The 19,118-nt window shown below is 39.1% G+C and overlaps 1 protein-coding gene across 6 annotated transcripts in view; it reads left to right on the top strand.

The window, feature by feature from the left end:
• NFATC3 (nuclear factor of activated T cells 3) overlaps positions 1 to 19,118 on the top strand; it is a 140,202-nt gene that overhangs the window by 103,411 nt on the left and 17,673 nt on the right. For all 6 annotated transcript variants that reach the window (XM_058706185.1, XM_058706182.1, XM_058706183.1 and 3 more), the window contains one exon: positions 2,969 to 3,976. In XM_058706185.1, the coding sequence (XP_058562168.1) occupies positions 2,969 to 3,976 (1,008 nt within the window). The remainder of the gene's footprint in view (positions 1 to 2,968; positions 3,977 to 19,118) is intronic.

Below are 19,118 nucleotides of genomic sequence, written 5' to 3' on the forward strand. Positions count from 1 at the left end.
AGATTTAGTGTCTTCAGGGGTAATAATAATCCTTGCCTCTTAAAGGTTGTTTTGAAGTGAATTAGGACTTTTGGGTACAAATGACAAAAACTCCATTCAAGCTAGCTTAACAAGAAAAATTGTATTGGCTCATGTAACTGGACAGTTAATTGGAATGCTGGCTTTAGGCATGCTTCAGCTCAAGCAATGTGGTCCCAGGGCTTAGGCTTTCTCTTCATCTTAACATTGCTTTTCTTTCTGTTGGCTTTGCTCTAGGGCAGGCTTTACTTACATGGCATCTCTAGGTTTGTTTCATCTTCATAATTAGCAATCCTAGAGAATAGAGCTGGTACCTTCCCCCACCCACACACACTTCCATCTAGATCAGTCCTGGGGTCACACTCAAGTCTTTGGTTCAGTCCTGTTGTTGGCATTTGTAGGGGTTCTTATGAATTTTGGATATTAAACCCTTTACAGAAATATTATTTGCAAGTAGATTTTCCATTCTGTGGGCTATCTTTTCTCTGTCTTGATAGTGTCTTTTCATGGTCAGAAGTTTTTAATTTTGATGAAGTCCAGTTTATCTGTTTTTGTTGTCTGCATGTTCAGGGTATGTGATACTTAAGAAACCATTGCCAAATCCAATGTCATGAAGCTTTTTTTGCCCTTGGTTTTTTTCTTAGAATTTAGTTTTTGCTCTTACGTTTAGGTCTTTGATCCACTTGAGTTAATTTTTGTGTATGATTCTCGGATAAGGTTCCATCTTCATTACTTTGAATGTGATGTCCCATTGTTCCTGTACCATTTGTTGAAGAGACTGTTCTTTCCCCCAATGAATGGTTTTGGCACCCTTGTATGAAGAGCAATTAACTGTTTATGTTAGGGTTTCCTTTTGGGCTCTCTATTCCATTGGTCTATACATCTGTCCTTAGGCCCGTACCACTTGGTTTTTATTACTGTAGCTTTGTCGTAAGTTTTGAAATTAGGAAGTGTGAGTACTCTGTCTTTGTTCTGTTTCAAGATTGTTTTTGACTATTTGAAGTCCCTTGGGATTTGGTATGAATTTTTTGATAAGTCTGTTTCTGCAAAAAACATAGTTGGGATTTCATTGAATCTGAAAATTGTTTTGGAGAGTGTTGCATTCTTCGTGGTTAATTAAGTCTTTCAGTCCATGACCCCAGGGTATCTTTCCATGTATTTAGGTCTTCCTTCATTTCTTTAGCACTGTTTTGTAGTTATCAGTGTATAAGTTTTGCCTACCTTGGTCAAATTTATTCTTTAGTATTTTTGATGCTATTGCAAATGAGGTTGTTTTCTTAATTTCTGTTTCAGATTGTGTATTGCTAGTCTATAAAAATACAATCGATTTCTACATGCTGATTTTGTGTCCTGCAACTTTGTTGAATTTGTTTACTAGCTCTGACATTTTTTTTGTGCATCCCAGTACTTTTTTGATCACTCATTATTCCTCTTGTAAATGTACCTGATGATGGTTGAGGATAAAATGAGGTACACATGAGGTGCCTCAGATGAGGTTCCTCAGATGAGGTACATGTGAAAACCGTTGTAAACTAGAAACTCTATGAATATTAGATTCATGATCTCTGGTATATGATGCATTATGCAAAAACAGTGGACTGGTAGGTTTCAGATCAGAGATTGCAAATTCAACCTTTTTTATTAGGCTGTAGAGTTTGGGGTATCTTAAAAACTCATTTATTTTTTAAAATATGTAAATTTTTTTAATGTTTATTTTTGAGAGAGACGGAGACAGAGTGTGAGTGGGGGAAGGGCAGAGAGAGAAGGAGTCACAGAATCTGAAGTAGGCTCTAGGCTCTGAGCTGTCAGCACAGAGCTCGACAAGGTGCTCAAACCCACGAACTGGGAGATCGTGACCTGAGCTGAAGTCAGACGCTTAACTGACTAAGCCACTCAGGTGCCCCTATTTATTTATTTTGAGAGAGAGAGAAGGGTGAGCATGGGAGGAGCAGAGAGAATCCCAAACACAGAGCCTGATGCAGGGCTCAATCTCACAAACCATGAGATGACCTGAGCCGAAATCAAGAGTCAGTCACTCAACCAATTGAGTCACCCAGGCGCCCCATAAAAATCATTTATTTTTAAATAGGTAATGTATATACTTGGTTAAAAACATTGAGATTGTGGGGCGCCTGGGTGGCTGGGTCGGTTAAGCGTCCGACATCGGCTCAGGTCACGATCTCACGGTCCGTGAGTTCGAGCCCCGCGTCGGGCTCTGTGCTGACAGCTCGGAGCCTGGAGCCTGCTTCTGATTCTGTGTCTCCCTCTCTCTCTGCTCCTCCCCTGTTCATGCTCTGTCTCTCTCTGTCTCAAAAATAAATAAACGTTAAAAAAAAAATTAAAAAAAACAACAACATTGAGATTGTGTATTGCTAGTCTAGCACAAAAATTTACAGAGTAAAAAGTAAATCTGCCTCTTGCTCTTATTCCCTAGTTACCTAGTTTTGTTCCCAGCAGTAAACACAGCAGTTACCAGGTTTGTGTATCCATACCTATATAAGCAAAAACATGTGTACCTGTACATATGCGTGTATATATATATATACACACACACACACACACATATATACATATATATACACACACACATACACTGTATTTTAAAAGAATTGTAATATGTACACATTGTTCTGCACCTCACTTTTTTTTGTTACTTAGGAACGTATTAGAGGTCTTTCCACATCTCTTCATAGAGTTCTATGTGGTACTGTTTTTTTTTAATGTGAATACTTTTAGAACAAGAACCACTCCCTGTTGTCTTTTGCTTGCTGACTTCACATATTTTATGTTATTTGCCTTTTCTGAAGGCATTTGAATTTTTTTCGAAGGCATTTGAATTTTTAACCCCTGACTTGGATACATGCTATAGTTATGTAGCCTAGAATGAAGTCCTTTGATAATCATTGTATGTATTATGTAATAACGTTTGCTTTAATCATTTTCTTTTTAGTTTTGATGAAGCAAGAACACAAAGAAGAGGTTGACTTGTCTTCAGTTCCGTCATTGTCTGTGCCTCATCCTGCCCAGACCCAGAGGCCTTCTTCAGACACAGGACACCCACATAACAGTGTACTGTCAACACAGAGAAGCTTGGTTTGTCCCATCCAGCAAACATATGCATCCATGGTAACTTCATCTCATCTGCCACAGTTGCAGTGTAGGGATGAAAGCGCTGGTAAAGAGCAGCATATGTTACCTTCTTCAGTCATGCACCAGCCTTTTCAAGTCACACCAACACCTCCTGTGGGGTCTTCCTATCAGCCTATGCAAACTAATGTTGTGTACAACGGACCAACTTGTCTTCCAGTTAATGCTGCCTCTAGTCAAGAATTTGATCCGGTTTTGTTTCCACAGGATGCAGCTCTTCCTACTTTAATAAATCTTGGCTGTCAACCATCGTCATCCATACCTTTTCATTCTTCAAATTCAGGCCCAACAGGACATCTCTTAGCCCACACACCTCATTCGGTACAGACCCTGCCTCATCTGCAGTCAATGGGATACCATTGTTCAACCACAGGACAGAGATCTCTTTCTTCTCCAGGGGCTGACCAGGTCGCAGGCCAGCCTCCCCCTCAGTTACAGCCCATTACATATGGTCCTTCACATTCAGGGTCTGGTACAGCAGCTTCCCCAGTAGCCTCTCATCCCCTGGCTAGTTCACCACTTTCTGGGCCACCATCTCCTCAGCTACAGCCTATGCCTTACCAATCTCCTAGCTCAGGAACTGCCTCATCGCCATCTCTAGCCACCAGAATGCATTCTGGACAGCACTCAACTCAAGCACAAAGTACAGGCCAGGGAGGTCTTTCTGCACCTTCATCCTTAATATGTCACAATTTGTGTGATCCAGCTTCATTTCCACCTGATGAGGCAACTGTGAACATTAAGCCTGAACCTGAAGAGCAGGAACCTAACTTTTCAACAATTGGTCTACAAGACATCACTTTAGATGATGGTAAGTTCATCTTTCTGTTCTTCAAGCAGTGAAGATCCAGGAACTTTCTTCTCTGATAGTCTTAAAAAAGTTACCATGGATTGCTTATTGGCATATGGCCTATGGTTGGGCTTTTTTTTTTTTTCTTTAATAGTTGTTGTCACTAGAAATATGTTAATTAAAGACTTTGAGAATAGACATGAAAATTTATACTTTGAAATCTAGTTTACCACTAATACCTACTGCAAAAGGTAAGACTTTGAATCATAGTCTCTTACCCATTTGTGATGGAACTAAGGACATGAGATTTATTGGGCATCTCTTCTTTTAGAACATACAGTTGGTCACAGTGTCTGGAAAATGGAATTCAGTAAATATTGCTACATGCTATCTATTTGGAAGGCACCGATTTAGATGCTGGGAATACTAGGAATATGTTTAGATAGAGTTCCTGTCCTTGAGACTCACACAAGTAAAGAACTTGTTGCTCTCTGGCTCTGCCAGCTTGCTGAGTCAGATAGTGGTGATGGTGCAAGACCAGATTGGTTGGCTGTAGCTGGTACAGCTGTTGGCACCAGGATAAAAAGAAGCTATTTATATAAATGTAGCAAGTTGGTATACAGACCTCTTTTTAAATTAGAGAACAAACTCTAGAATATTAATTATTTCAATAATTGAAAATTCCCCAAGATAGGATTTTCATGTAATGACTTAGAGTTTATTCTTGGCTGTATCATTTATGTGGTAGTGAAGTTTTGCCTAAATAGGAATTTAGTGAAAGCTACCTGTAACTGTTGTTCATCATGAAAATTCTAACAATTCTAAAAACATCGATATAGAAATTTAATTCTCTCTCTGAATCTGTACTTTTTTGTATAGAAAAGTAATTCTTTGTTAGCCATCTCTTTTATACATGTGGAGGAACTGAGTTTACTGCTTAGTTGCAAAGCTGGTGTTACATCCCAGATTCCAAACATAAGGGGAAAGGAAGGTAAATAAAATGTGGCATCCCCACTCCCAGGGCTTCCACCAGATCAGTACATAGCTGACTTTATAGCACAGTGGGTCTGGGACACTTATAACCAAGATCTAAAAAAAGCATATTAGGAGATCATCTGAGAGATGTGACAGATTCCTTAAGAAAGGTTCAGCAATGGGGCGATTGGCTGGTTCAGTCAGTAGAGCATGTGACTCTTGATCTTGCGGTTGTGAGTTTGAGCCCCACATCAGGCTTAGAGGAAGAAGAAGGATTCAGCAAAGGTTCCCTGAGGAGATGACATTTGAGCCAAGTCTTAGAGGATTGAGTATATGTTTTCAGTAAATGAGTATCAGAGGGCAAATCAGACAACATAAGCAGAAACAGCTGTGTCTGGGAAAGCATGATTATCAGTGGGTAAATGGCATAGTAAAAGATGGCTTTCAAAGCCACAAGGGGATGTGCCAGGTAATTTGTGTGTAAATACAAGATACAGTTGACGCTTGAACAACTTGGGGGTTAGGGGCACCTACCCTCACTCAGTCAAAATATCCACATATAACTGTCAATTCCCCAAAAACTTAACTAGTAATAGTGTACTATTGATTGAAAGTTGATTGAAAGCCTTACTGATAACATAAACAGTTAACACATATTGGTATGTTATATATATTTTATATTCTTATGGTAAAGTAAGCTAGAGAAAAGAAAGTGTTACTAAGAAAATCATAAGGAAGAGGGGCACCTGGGTGGCTCAGTCCGTTGGGCATCCGACTTTGGCTCTGGTCATGATCTCACAGTTCGTGAGTTCGAGCCCCATATCAGGCTCTGTGCTGACAGCTCAGAGCCTGGACCCTGCTATGGATTCTGTATCCCTCTCTCCCTCTGCCTCTCCCTGGCTCACACTCTGTCTTTCTCTCAAAAATAAGTAAACATTTAAAAAATTTTAAAAAGAAAAAATAATCATAAGGAAGAGAAAATACATTTAGTTCTGTGCTGTGAAAAATCCACATGTAAGTGGACTCTTATGATTCAAACCCATGTTATTCAAGAGTCAACTGTATATGTGTAAACTCCAGTATCATCTACAATTTGAATAGTATTTTCCTATTCATTATTTCATTTGATCCTTATTAATCCTGTCTCTGACCTAGATAGTGATGATTTAAAGAATTGAGCTTTCTAAAGGTCACACGTCTGTTAAGTAGGAGCTAAGACTGGAATCAGATCTTTTCATTCTGGTCTTTTTCTTGCAGCACTATAGCTGCCTTCCAGCAACAGCAGGCCATGGTGGTTAGAACTCTACTAAAGAAGGTCCCTCAAGCTTTTTTTAATTCCTAGAGGAACATGTGTGCAGAACTTCACTACATGAACACATATTCACAACTGTACCTGATCTGTCACGTTTGTATTGGGAGTACTTGATGGCTCTTGTATAAGTGTCTTGCTGTGCTTTTTCTGCACAGCTGGCATAAGTGTCATACTTTAGAGCACCAGGTAGAGAGGAGGCTTCTACTTTGATGCAAAACAGGTGTGAAATAAGTAAAAGATTTTCAATTGAACATAGGCTTTTAGAAATGTTACCTATTCATTCTTGCAGCAGTTTTAGACTATTCATCATGCTTTTAGGGTGTATGTTTAGAATTTTAATCCCTGAAACAAGGGTTGAGACCTTGAATGATAACCTACCACCCATTTGTGATGGAACTGAAGACACGAGATTCATTGAACACATCTCAAAGTGTATTCTAGCTCATTTTCTTTCTGAATGAACCAAAAAAGGACAAAGGTGGTGGAACTTGCTCTATCACAGATGGAGTGATATTTTGGGGGCAACAAATTGGAACCTTCTAGAAAGGTTTTGTTAAAATTTTATTTCACCTTTTGAATATGTGAAAATGTGTTGCTGATGAGGCCTATGAGGGCACGTATTAAAAAAACCCTTCATTTTTGCTCCATTCATTGTATAAGCCACACAATCAAGTAAAGTTCCCAAATTGTAGCCCTACAGAGGATGAAGACTGGCTGTTGAATTCTTTGCCACCTATCATGAGACTTGACAGAACCTCAGTGGTGCTAGCAATAATTAAAGGGGGCAGGGACGAAAATGCAGTCCTGGGCACCTTGAATTGTTAGATGTAAGAGATTTGCCAACTAACTCATTGATAATGTTATTTTGATTTGCCTTTGAAGGTAAAATTCTAGGTACTTAAAAAGTCCTACAAGGGTACCTGGGTGGCTCAGCCAGTCGAGTGTCCAACTTTGGCTCAGGTCATGATCTCACGGTTCATGAATTCAAGCCCCGCGTCGGGCTCTGTGTTGACAGCTCAGAGCCTGGAACCTTCTTCGGATTCTGTGTCTCCCTCTCTCTCTGCTCCTCCCCCACTCATACTCTGTCTGTCTGTCTCTCTCTCTCTCAAAAATAAATAAAAATAATTTTTTTTAATGTTTTAAAAAAACCCTACAGTTCTGCAAAGTTTTAGTATAAAGTCATTGAAAAACAACAACATATCTCATAGGCCTGGCACTCCTAGCATTTTAATGTCCCCTTTCTGGCTACCTTTAAAAGGAAGCCATGAAACATCCCAAAAAGGATTAGAAGCACTTAAAGTGAACTTAGCAGTTAGCCTAAGCTCAGATTTTATATTAACTTTTCTATATTGTGTTAAATATTAATTTCTACTCTACAACTAGAGGACACAAATAATTTTTCTTAATTTGTATTATACTAGTTAAATAAACTTAAATATACTAGTTTAAATATACTTAAATATACTAGTTAAATATACTAATCCTAAGAACTTTTTAAAAAGTGTTTGCTTATTTTTGAGAGAGAGAAAGAGAATCTCAAACAGGTTCTGCACTGTCAGCACAGAGCCTGATGCCGGGCCCGAACTCAGGAACTGTGAGATCATGACCTGAGCCGAAATCAACAAGAGTTGGGTAGTTAACCCACTGAGCTACCCAGGTGCCCCTAATCCTAATAACTTGTGTTAAGCATATTTCTGTTTTATATTTATTTAACCCTCATTAAAAAAAAAATCCCGTTAGAGATTTTAAAAGATTAAAGATAAAATATCCTTTTTATTTTACGATTTTTTTAATGTTTATTTTGAGAGAGAAAGAGGGAGAGAGAGAATCCTAAGCAGGCTCCATGCTGTCAGTACAGAGTCCGACACAGCTTGATCCCACCAACCGGGAGATCATGACCTGAGCTGAAATCAAGAATTGGATACTTAACTGAGTGAGCCACCCAGGCACCCCTATTTTGCAGTTTTTAATAAGATGGAGTCAAGAATCATTCAGTCATTACTTGTGACTTTTAGAAATGTGGACATTCACACCTTAATTTTTTATTATAAATTTAGTGACATTTAATAGAGAAGATATTAGTGCCCCTAAGCTCAGAAATTGAAGACTTACAGAGCTAGAAATACCTCTCATACAGCTCTCTCATTTTATAGATGAAGAATCTGAGTTTTACAGAGCCTAAGGTTTTCGTTCAGGGTAACACACAGTTAATAGCATATAAAGACTAAAGACCGGGGCACCTGGGTGACTCTGGGTTGAGCATCTGACTCAATTTCAGCTCGGGTCATGATCCCAGGGTTGTGGGTTCGAGCGCCTCATTGGGCTTTGTGCTGAATGTGGACCCTGCTTATGACTCTCTCTCTCCCCCTCTGTCCCTTGTCCCCACTCTCACGCTCTCACTCTCTTAAAAAAAAAAAAAAAAAAAAGACATGACTAAAACCCAAGTCTCCTGGTTCCTGCTTCAGTATTTTAGGTGTTTTTCATGTTTGTTATCCGTCTGTGAATTGAGACTGCTGCTGTAGAGCAAGCCAAATATGTGAAAGAAACAGCCATTTTCTGCATAGAGTTTCTGTTTATGAGAGGGACCAGGGTAGTTTTAAATTCTCACTATAAAAGAATTTTAAAAGACTTTCTGACACTACGGTTCTTTCTCCTCCTCTCTGACACCAGGGTTCATACTCTGGTATCTTTAGTGATACTGTATTCCTGTTCGTCTCTTCCTTTTTACCTTCTTTGGAACATCTCTGGGCCTTTTGAGTTCTGGCTACCCTTATTTTATGTGGGCTCTGATGCCTCTGGAATCATGCAAAACAAACCTAATCCTTCTTGTAATAGCCCTTCACATTTGTGAAATCTGATCTCTTTCCCCATCTTAAAAACACTCCAGCAACTTCACCTTTCCCGCACCATCACCACCCTCTGCTTAACCCTGGTGTTTTAATTCCTTTTTGTTACGAAATATCCAGAGGGGAGCATACTGTAGCCAGCTCAGAGTGTATTGGGACTATCACCTTCCTTGTTCAGAAGTCTTTATTGTATCAATAAGGCCTGAGGTCAGGGGATTTTCTTAGCTCCATCTTACTGTTGATTTAGTGAGTCATAAGTAATGCTAAATCACATCCTTTCTCTCCCCCACTCCCTACCCCTTGGGTTTTTGCATATGTTGGTTTTGGAACCCAAGACTAAACTTTACAATTATCCTTTTTCATTTTCATGGAAGTGATTTTGGCCCCTCATATTCCATACTTAGAAGAGTCCATTTCAGCATAGAGTGGCTCTCTCCTCAAAGCATATCTTCGGGGGAATAACAACAGAATACTGATTTTTACCAAGTGATGTTTTCTTTCAAGAAGTCCTCTTGGAAGTTTGTAACATGTACTTACTCAACGAATTCAAACATTGTTCAAAACTCTTGCTATTTCTTTTTTCTTTGCTACCTAAATGTACCATTGCCCCTGCTTGAAAACTCTGCTCTTGGTGTGCCGGGGTGGCTCAGTCGGTTGAGCATCCAACTTTGGCTCAGGTCATGTTCTCATGGTTCATGAGTTCTCGCTCCACCCTTCCCCCACTCCCACTCTCTCAAAAATAAACATTAAAAAAAATACATTTCCTATTTTAAAAAAAGTGTGCTCTTTACATCTATAAAATTATCAGTGAGTTTTTACTCACATATTACAGTTTGTATGTCTGGAGTTGTTATTTTTCCTAAAAATTCCTTGTGCATTATAGGGTGTATGTCCCAGTCTTTGGACCAAATGATACATATTAAAACAGTACAGAAATATAGAAATTGTCACAGGTGTGTTTTAAGCATTTTAATTAAGATTATAGTATTGTTAAACTAGACTGTCTTTCACCTTTAAATACAGGCCCATTTAATTTCTGATTGAGCTGAATCCCGTTACAGAGTCCCTGAATTCCCACCCATCCTCCTTTGTTCACAAACTAAGAGAGCTGCAGCTGCAGCTTTTCAGCAGAGAAGAGGCTCCATGTTAAATATAGCCTGACCTACTGCTGTGGTGAAAACTGACACTGACACTTGCAGGCTCTGTGCAATAACTTGCTGATCCTAAATGTAGGGCAATTACAAACTTGACTGTAAACAGGAACTCCAGACGTGACCTCAGATACTGCAGTTCAGTATATAAGTGGTAAGCAGAAGTGCCTACTTTTGAGTAGCAAGGGAATGATGAACACAAGATTAAGGATGGGGAAAGCAAGAGGCTGGTATGAGGAGCAGAGGTAAATATTGTCAGTGTTCTTTTCTACCTGTTGGATATTAATTTCACTGCTGTTTATTGTATTTAAGTAAAATGAAATAAAGCCATACATAGCTGATGGTGAGAATGGGCCACAAATGAGGTATTTAATCACTTTGGGGCACTGAGGTAAAAGGGAGGTAGAATGTACTGAACTTTCTCCTTTAATTCTTTTTTTTTAACGTTTATTTGTTTTTGAGACAGAGACAGAGCATGAACGGGGGAGGGTCAGAGAGAGAGGGAGACACAGAATCCAGGGCAGGCTCCAGGCTCCGAGCTGTCAGCACAGAGCCCGATGCGGGGCTTGAACTCACAGACTGCGAGATCATGACCTGAGCCGAAGTAGGACGCTTAACTGACTAAGCCACCCAGGTGCCCCTGAACCTTCTCCTTTAACTGGGACTCTGGATAACTCATGAGTCCTCGTCTAGGAAGCATGCATGTACTCCTGAACATCAAACATATTTATGATGAATAATTCCAGAGGTAGGAAAGTTCCATAAATAATGCCCAGGTAGGCTTTGGATAGTGGCTCATACAGAACAGACCATGATGGGGATTCAGGACCTTAGACATAGCAACTCTTAGACATATGATAAGAAAGTTTAATTTCAGAACCAATGAAGCAACTGCAAGCATTTGAGATCTTTTATTTATTTATTTTTTATTTCTTTTTCACATTTATTTTTTTTTGAGAGACAGAGACAGAGCATAAGTGGAAGAGGGGCAGAGAGAGAAGGAGACACAGAATCCAAAGCAGGTTCCAGGCTCCGAGCTGTCAGCACAGAGTCTGACGCAGGGCTCGAACCCACAAACCGTGAGATCATGACCTTAGCCTAAGTTGGACGCTCAACCGACTGAGCCACCCAGGTGCCCCAGAAAAGATCGTTTATTTCTTATGTCAAGTGTGTCTGTAATCTCCATAGACACAAATTAACTACTCCATTCGAACAAAAATTTTTCTTTGAATCAACTTGACACAGATTTGTACATAAACTAGGAAAAACCCAAGATAGGCTACCACTAAATAACTGGCATATATCACAGCATATCAAAAGACTTCAAAAGGGTGCCTGCCTGGGTGGCTCAGTCAGTTGAGCACCTGACTCTTGATTTCAGCTCATATCATTATCCCAGGGTCATGGGATCTAGCCCCAAGTGGGGCTCTGTGTTGAGTGTGGAGCCTGCTTAAGACTCACTCTCTCCCTCTCTCCCTCCCTCAATCCCCCTCCCTCTGCCCCTCTCCCCTGCGCGCGCGCTCTCTCTCTCTCTCTCTCTCTCTCTCTCTCTCTCTCTCTCTCTCAAATAAAAAATGAAAAAGCCTTCAAAAGGAGTTAACTTTAAGAACTATATTTAGGGGTGCCTGGGTGGCTCAGTCCGTTAAGCATCTGACTTCGGCTCAGGTCATGATCTCACAGTTCGTGAGTTTGAGCCCCGCATCAGGCTCTGTGCTGACAGCTCAGAGCCTGGAGCCTGTTTCAGATTCTGTGTCTCCCTCTCTCTTTGCCCCTCCCCTGTTCACACTCTGTCTCTGTCTCAAGAATAAACATTAAAAAAAAAAACTATATTTAAAAATAATTAATGAGGGACATCTGGGCGGCTCAGTCAGTTAAGTATCTGACTTTGGCTCAGGGCATGATTTCTTGGTTCGTGAGTTCAAGCCCTGCATCAGGCTCTCTGCTGTCAGCACAGAGCCTGCATTAGATCCTCTGTCCTCCTCTCTCTGTGTCCCTCCCCCACTTGGGCTTTCGTTCTTTTTCAAAAATAAATACACTTTATTTTTATTTTTTTTATTTTTTATTTTTTTATTTTTTTTTCAACGTTTTTTATTTATTTTTGGGACAGAGAGAGACAGAGCATGAACGGGGGAGGGGCAGAGAGAGAGGGAGACACAGAATCGGAAACAGGCTCCAGGCTCCGAGCCATCAGCCCAGAGCCTGACGCGGGGCTCGAACTCACGGACCGCGAGATTGTGACCTGGCTGAAGTCGGACGCTTAACCGACTGCGCCACCCAGGCGCCCCAAAAATAAATACACTTTAAAAAATGAATTATGGTTACTATTTCTTGATAATCATTTTTTGAGCTCTTTGGTAGTATAGTAGTAGCTCATTAGTTCTTCCCAACAATTTATGAAAAGTGAGTTATTAGCTTTATTTTTAGAGATGTGGCTCAGAAAGCTTAACTATTTTCCCAGTGTTATATGGCCACAAACACTGGGACTGGCATTTGAATCCAAGTCTGCCTGAAATTTAGATTGTCTCAAATGTTCAGTGGTTTCTGAAATAGCTATGATTGATTATAATCTCACCTTTATAAACACAATAAATAGTAACTCTTGGGGCACCTGGGTGGCTCAGTCAGTTGATCAGTTGAGTGTCTGACTTTGGGTCAAATCATGATCTTGTGGTTTGTGAATTCAAGCCCCACATGGGGTTTGTTGCTGTCAGCACAGAGTCTGCTTCAGATCCTCTGTCCCCCTCTCTCTGCCCCTCCCCCACTTGCACTCCTGTGCACATGCGCTCTTTCTCTCAAAAATAAACATTCAAGGGGCGCCTGGGTGGCGCAGTCGGTTAAGCGTCCGACTTCAGCCAGGTCACGATCTCGCGGTCCGTGAGTTCAAGCCCCGCGTCAGGCTCTGGGCCGATGGCTCGGAGCCTGGAGCCTGTTTCCGATTCTGTGTCTCCCTCTCTCTCTGCCCCTCCCCCGTTCATGCTCTGTCTCTCTCTGTCCCAAAAATAAATAAAAAACGTTGAAAAAAAAATTTTTTTTAAAAAAAATAAAAAATAAATAAACATTCAAAAACAAAAAATTGTAACTTCCTTGTGTCTTCCATGTGTAAGATACAAAACCAGTGTCTAAAAATGTATTATGTTTTAAAATTTATATCTTGTTTTTGAGTTCCTTTGGAGATGGATCATTCACAAAGAGAAAAATATTTTAAGTGAAAGAAATAATTTTAGGCTGACCAGTTCAGCTTTTTATGGTTTGGTGGGAATTGATAGTTCTGTGGCTTTGTGTGACAGGGTTAACCTCTTGCCATGGATCTTAGCTTTTGATAAAACATAGATTAAATATACTCAAACAGCTTTTCTCTGAAGATATCTGATTTTAAAAAGGTTTTTGTTTTTTTTTGTTTTTTTTTTGTTTTACATTACCTACCGTTAGCCTGTCTATCTGGTCAGGAAGAAAAGTATGAAACTCTTTAAGTTCTGGTGGAAGATAGGATAGGGTTGAGAGTGTTGGGTACAGGCAATCTAGCTTTACATCTATAAGAATCGTAATAAATTAAGTCCCTTATAATCATATTGTGTATTTAAAAGCATCTGTAGATGGTTTTATGTAGAATGGGAGTTTTAGGGTGCCTGGGTGGCTCAGTCGTTAAGCATCTGACTTTGGCTCTGGTCACGATGTCACAGTTCATGAGTTCAAATCCCACATTGGGTGAGCATGAGCCCCGCTTCGGGTGAGCTCAAGTCCCACATCATGTGAACACGAGCCCGTGAGCCCTGCTTCTATTTCTCTCCTCTCTCTCTCTCTCTCTCTGCCCCTTCCTCACTTGGGCGCTCGCTCTCTCTCTCTCTCTCTCTCTCTCTCTCTCTCTCTCTCTCTCTCAAAAAAAAAAAAAAATGCTAAAGGTACAACAAAGTACATAGTGAAAATTCTCTCTCCTAGGTACCTAATTGTCCTCTGTATGGACAGTTGGGTTACCAATTGCTTGGCTGTCACCAAAGGGGTATTTTATGCATTCGTAAGCAATTGTGTTCATTTTTTCCTTATTTTTACTAGTATAGTATGTGTATTGTTCAGCATTTTGCTTTTCCTATATGTTGACTCTTGGACATTTTTCAGAACTGTAGTTTTATCTATTTAATAAGTATAATAAATAACTTTTTACAGATTTCATTTCCTACCTTTTTATAGACATCTGTGTATGTTTGTATATATGATAAATTCCTAGAAGTGTTTTGAGAAAGATTGCCAGGTTGTCTTTCATAAAAATTTTACCAATTTATAGGGTACCTAGGTGGCTCAGTTGGTTAAGCGTCCAACTCTTGGTTTCAGCTCAGGTCATGATCTCACAGTTTTGTGAGTTCAAGCCCTGAGTCAGGCTCTGTGCTGGCAGCATGGAGCCTGCTTGGGATTCTCTTTCCCTCTCTCTTTCTGCTCCTTCCCTACTTGCACTGTCTTTGTCTCTCTCAAATAAATAAAACTTTTAAAAAAATGTGGCATGTCACTTAAAAAAATTTTTTTTACATTGCCACTGCCATTGTAAGAGAGTATCTTCACCAGCACATTCTGCTGTCAGACATCTTATTTGCCAGTGGGATAAGTGGAAAATAGTTTCTTGATACAATTTTTTTTTAGTTTATTTTGAGTAAGAGAGAGCGCGCGCACACAAGTGTGCACAAGTGGGGGAGGGGCAGAGAGCGAGGGAGAGTTAGACTCCTAAGCAGGCTCTGTGCAGAGCCTGATGTGGGGCTCGATCTCACCAACTGTGAGATAGTGGCCTGAGCCAAAATCGAGAGTCGGATGTTACCCCACTAAGCCACCCTGGTACCTGCTTCTCAGTATAATTTTAGTTTACACTTCATTTAGGAGTAAGATTTGTGTACCTTCTCATGTGCTTAAGAGAAAATCTTTGTCACAAATCTGTGATCTCTGATAGTATTTATTTACTTTTCTATTTGATTATTAATCCTTTCTTACTCACTTATAGAATATAGAAGCTCTTTATGTCTTAGGTTCCTTCCCTCATTGAGCTAGGAGTTGACAAAAGTTTTTCCCCAAGGTAACATGAATTCTTTACATAAAGAATTTTTTTTGCATTTATATAACTTATAAATCATTTGTTTTGTCTCCCATAGCTTCTATGATGTTGTAAATCTTTAATTGATCAGGAATTTATTTTGGTGGAATGTCTGAGAAATTGATCCTGGTTAGAAAAAAGACTGTAGGGAAGCAAGGGCAGCAACAAGGAGGCCAGGTAAAATGCTATTGTAGTAATCTAGGCCAGAAATGATGTTTTAGACTGGTGGTGAAATAAGGGGCCTTCAAATGGTCTGATTTTGGATGTATTTTAAAGACAAAGCCAATAGCATTTCCTGACAGATTCCATATAAAGTATGAGAGAAAAAGTTAAAGATGATACCAAGGGTTGTTTTGTTTTGTTTTGTTTTGTTTTGTTTCTGAGAAACTGGAAAGATGGAGTTGCCATCACCTGGTATGGGGAAGGCTATAGATGAAGCAAGCTTTGGAGAAAGATCAGGTGTTCAGTTTTGGTTGTGTTGCATTTAAGATACTTGTTGAACATTCAAGTAGGGAAATCAAGTAGTCAGTTGGATGAATGAGTCTAGAGTTTGGAAGTGAGTTTTAGACTAAAGATACAAATTTGAGGGGCGCCTGGGTGGTGCAGTCGGTTAAGCGTCCGACTTCAGCCAGGTCACGATCTCGCGGTCCGTGAGTTCGAGCCCCGCGTCAGGCTCTGGGCTGATGGCTCGGAGCCTGGAGCCTGTTTCCAATTCTGTGTCTCCCTCTCTCTCTGCCCCTCCCCCGTTCATGCTCTGTCTCTCTCTGTCCCAAAAATAAATAAAAAACGTTGAAAAAAAAAAAAAAAAAGATACAAATTTGAGAGTTGAGGGCATGCAGATGGTATTTGAAGCCATGACACTAGATGAGGTCACTAAGTGATAAGTTACTTGCCTTGCTTTTATCAATCTAAGTATATTATAATTGTGTTTCTTTATAATGTTGTAGAGTGACTGCACATACCTTTCAGGAGATTCTACCTTCTTTGAGTAAATAAGTAAACAGATTCACAGAGATTAAATGACTTCCTTTGGGTCACCATTACTGTAAAGGATGAAACTAGCGTTCCAAAGCCTTTATTTTTACATGCCCACCAGGCCATGGCCTTGTTTGTATAAACCAGAAATGTCTATATATTGATTAGGTGGGTAAAGAAAGCAGCTTAGTCAAGTGACTGGAGAGGCAGCTTGGACAAGTAGGAAATTTTGCTCATCTTTCCACAAACATATTTCAGGATTTGTAAATATTTATTTATTTAATGTTTATTTATTTTTGAGAGAGAGAGTGCACGTGAGCAGGGGAGAAGCAGAGAGCAAGGAAGACAGAGGATCCGATGCAGGCTGTCCACTCACATCAGAGAACCCGATGTGCGACTTGAACTCACGAACTGTGAGATCATAACCTGAGCTGAAGTCAGATGCTTAACCCAGGCACCCCAGGATTTGTAAATAGTTAACTTGTTAAAACTTTGAGATAAAAAGGAACAAATTCTGTATTCCAGATTTTAAAATGATAAGAGGAAGTTATAACATCTGTCAGGTCTTGCTTTGAGTTAATGGTTAGAGCTGTGAAAACCTAATTCAGTCTTTTCATATAGTGTTTTCCTATGAGAAAACCCAAGATTGGTGTTTGAAATTTTTTTTAATGTGGTAAAATGTACATAACCAAAAATTTAGCATTTTAAGTGTACAGGTCAGTACCATTAAGTACGTTCACAGTATGATGTAACTGTCACCACTATCTTGAGAACTTTTGCCTCACTCTAAACAACAATTCTGTACCCATTAAGCAGTTCTCCCCACCTCTCATTCTCCCCACCTCCAGCCTGTGGTAACTTCTACTTTCTGTTTCTATGACTTTACCTGCTCAAGGTATCTCATGTAAATAGTGGAATCATATTTTCCACTGATAGTTTCCAAAAGGAAACTTTTGTCCTTTTAATGTTTGGCTTATTTCACTTGGCATAATGTATCCACAGTTCAGCCATGTTGTAAGCATATATCAGAATTTCTTTCCTTTTTATGAATAAATAATATTAACATTTTATGTATAATCACATACTGTTTATCCACTCATCTGTTGAAAGACATTCGTCTCTACCTTTTGACTGTTGTGAATAACTCTGCTGTGAACATTGGTGTGCAAGTATCTCTTTGAATCTCTCTTTTCAATTCTTTTGGGTACTTACGAGTGGAATTGTTGGGTTATATGGAAATTCTTTGTTCAACTTTTTGAGGAATTGGTGTTTTTCCCACAGTGGTTGCACCATTTTACATTTACATTGTATTGAGGGTTCGAATTGCTCTACATCCTTGCCAGCACTTATTAATTTCCATTTTAAAATAATAATAGCCATACTGAATGGATATTAAGTGGTATCTCTTTCTGATTTTGATTTGCATTTCCCTAGTAACTAATGATGCTAGGCACCTTTTCATAAGCTTTTCTTTCTTTCTTTCTGTTTTCTTTTTTTTTTCTTCTCATGGTCTTTTCTTGTTTAACCATTTCTATTTCTTCTCTGGGAAAACAGTCAAATCTCATTTTCTCATTGCTTTTTTGTTGTTGAGTTGTAGGAGTTCTTGATACATTTTGGATACTCATCTCTTACTTGACGTATTATTTACAAAAATTTTCTCCCACTCTTTGTGCTCTCTCTTCACTCTCTTTTTATTTTTTTTAAGATTTTTTTGGTTTAATTTTTAATCTCTACACCTAGTTTGGGGCTTGAACTCACAACCCAGAGATCAAGAGCCACACTGTGCTCTACTGACTAAGCCAACTAAGTGCCCCTCTCTCCACTCATGATAGTGTCCTTTGAGGTTTTTAATTTTGATCAAGTCCTTGTAATCTATGTTTTCTTTTATTGCCAGTGCTTTTAGAGTTCTATTTAAATCTCCAGGGTCATGAAGATTTATTTACCCCATGTTTTCTTCTTCTAAGAGTTTTATAATTTTATTATTATTTTTAAAAAATTATTATTTTAATAATTATAATTATTTATTGTTTTTATTATTTTATTATTATTTTTAAATTTATTATTATTATTTATTTTATTATTTATTTTATTATTTATTATTTTAATGATCCAGATGCAATGTTTAAAAAATTTTTTAATGTTTGAGAGACAGCATGTGAGCAGGGGAGGGGCAGAGAGAGAGAGAGAGAGAGAAGGAGAGAGAATTTCAAGCATGCTCCACACTGTCAGTGGAGAAGCCAAGGTGGGGCTCAATCTCATGAACCATGAGATCATGACTTGAGCTGAGATCAAGTCAGACCCTCAACCAGCTGAGCCACCCAGATGCCCCAAGAGTTTTATAATATTAGCTCTTAAGTCTCTGATCTATTTTGAGTTAACTTTGTATATGGAGTGAAATAGGAGTCCAGCTTCCATTCTTTTACATGTGGATATCCAGTGGAAACATGTATTGTGTTTTAAAAAGACTGCCTTTTCCCCGTTGAATGTTTGAAAATGAATTGAGCATATATTGTGAGGATTTGTTTCTGGCCTCTCTGTTCCTTTGGTGTGTACATATGTCCTTATGCCAGTATCATGTTGTTTTGATTACTGTACCTTTGTAGTAAGTTTTGAAATGTTTAGTTTTCAGTGTACAAATCCTATTCCTTCTTGTCTAATTCCTAAATATTTTATTCTTTTTGATGTTATTGTAAATGGAATTGATTTTTAAATTTCCTTCTTGGTTGTTCATTGAAAGTGTATAGAATACAACTCAATATTGTCTGTTGATTTTATATCCTATAACTACTGACTTAGTTTATTAATGCTAATATTTGTTATGTGTTGATTCTTT

This window comes from Neofelis nebulosa, chromosome 17 (assembly GCF_028018385.1).
Source record: "Neofelis nebulosa isolate mNeoNeb1 chromosome 17, mNeoNeb1.pri, whole genome shotgun sequence".
NCBI classification, from domain to species: domain Eukaryota; kingdom Metazoa; phylum Chordata; class Mammalia; order Carnivora; family Felidae; genus Neofelis; species Neofelis nebulosa.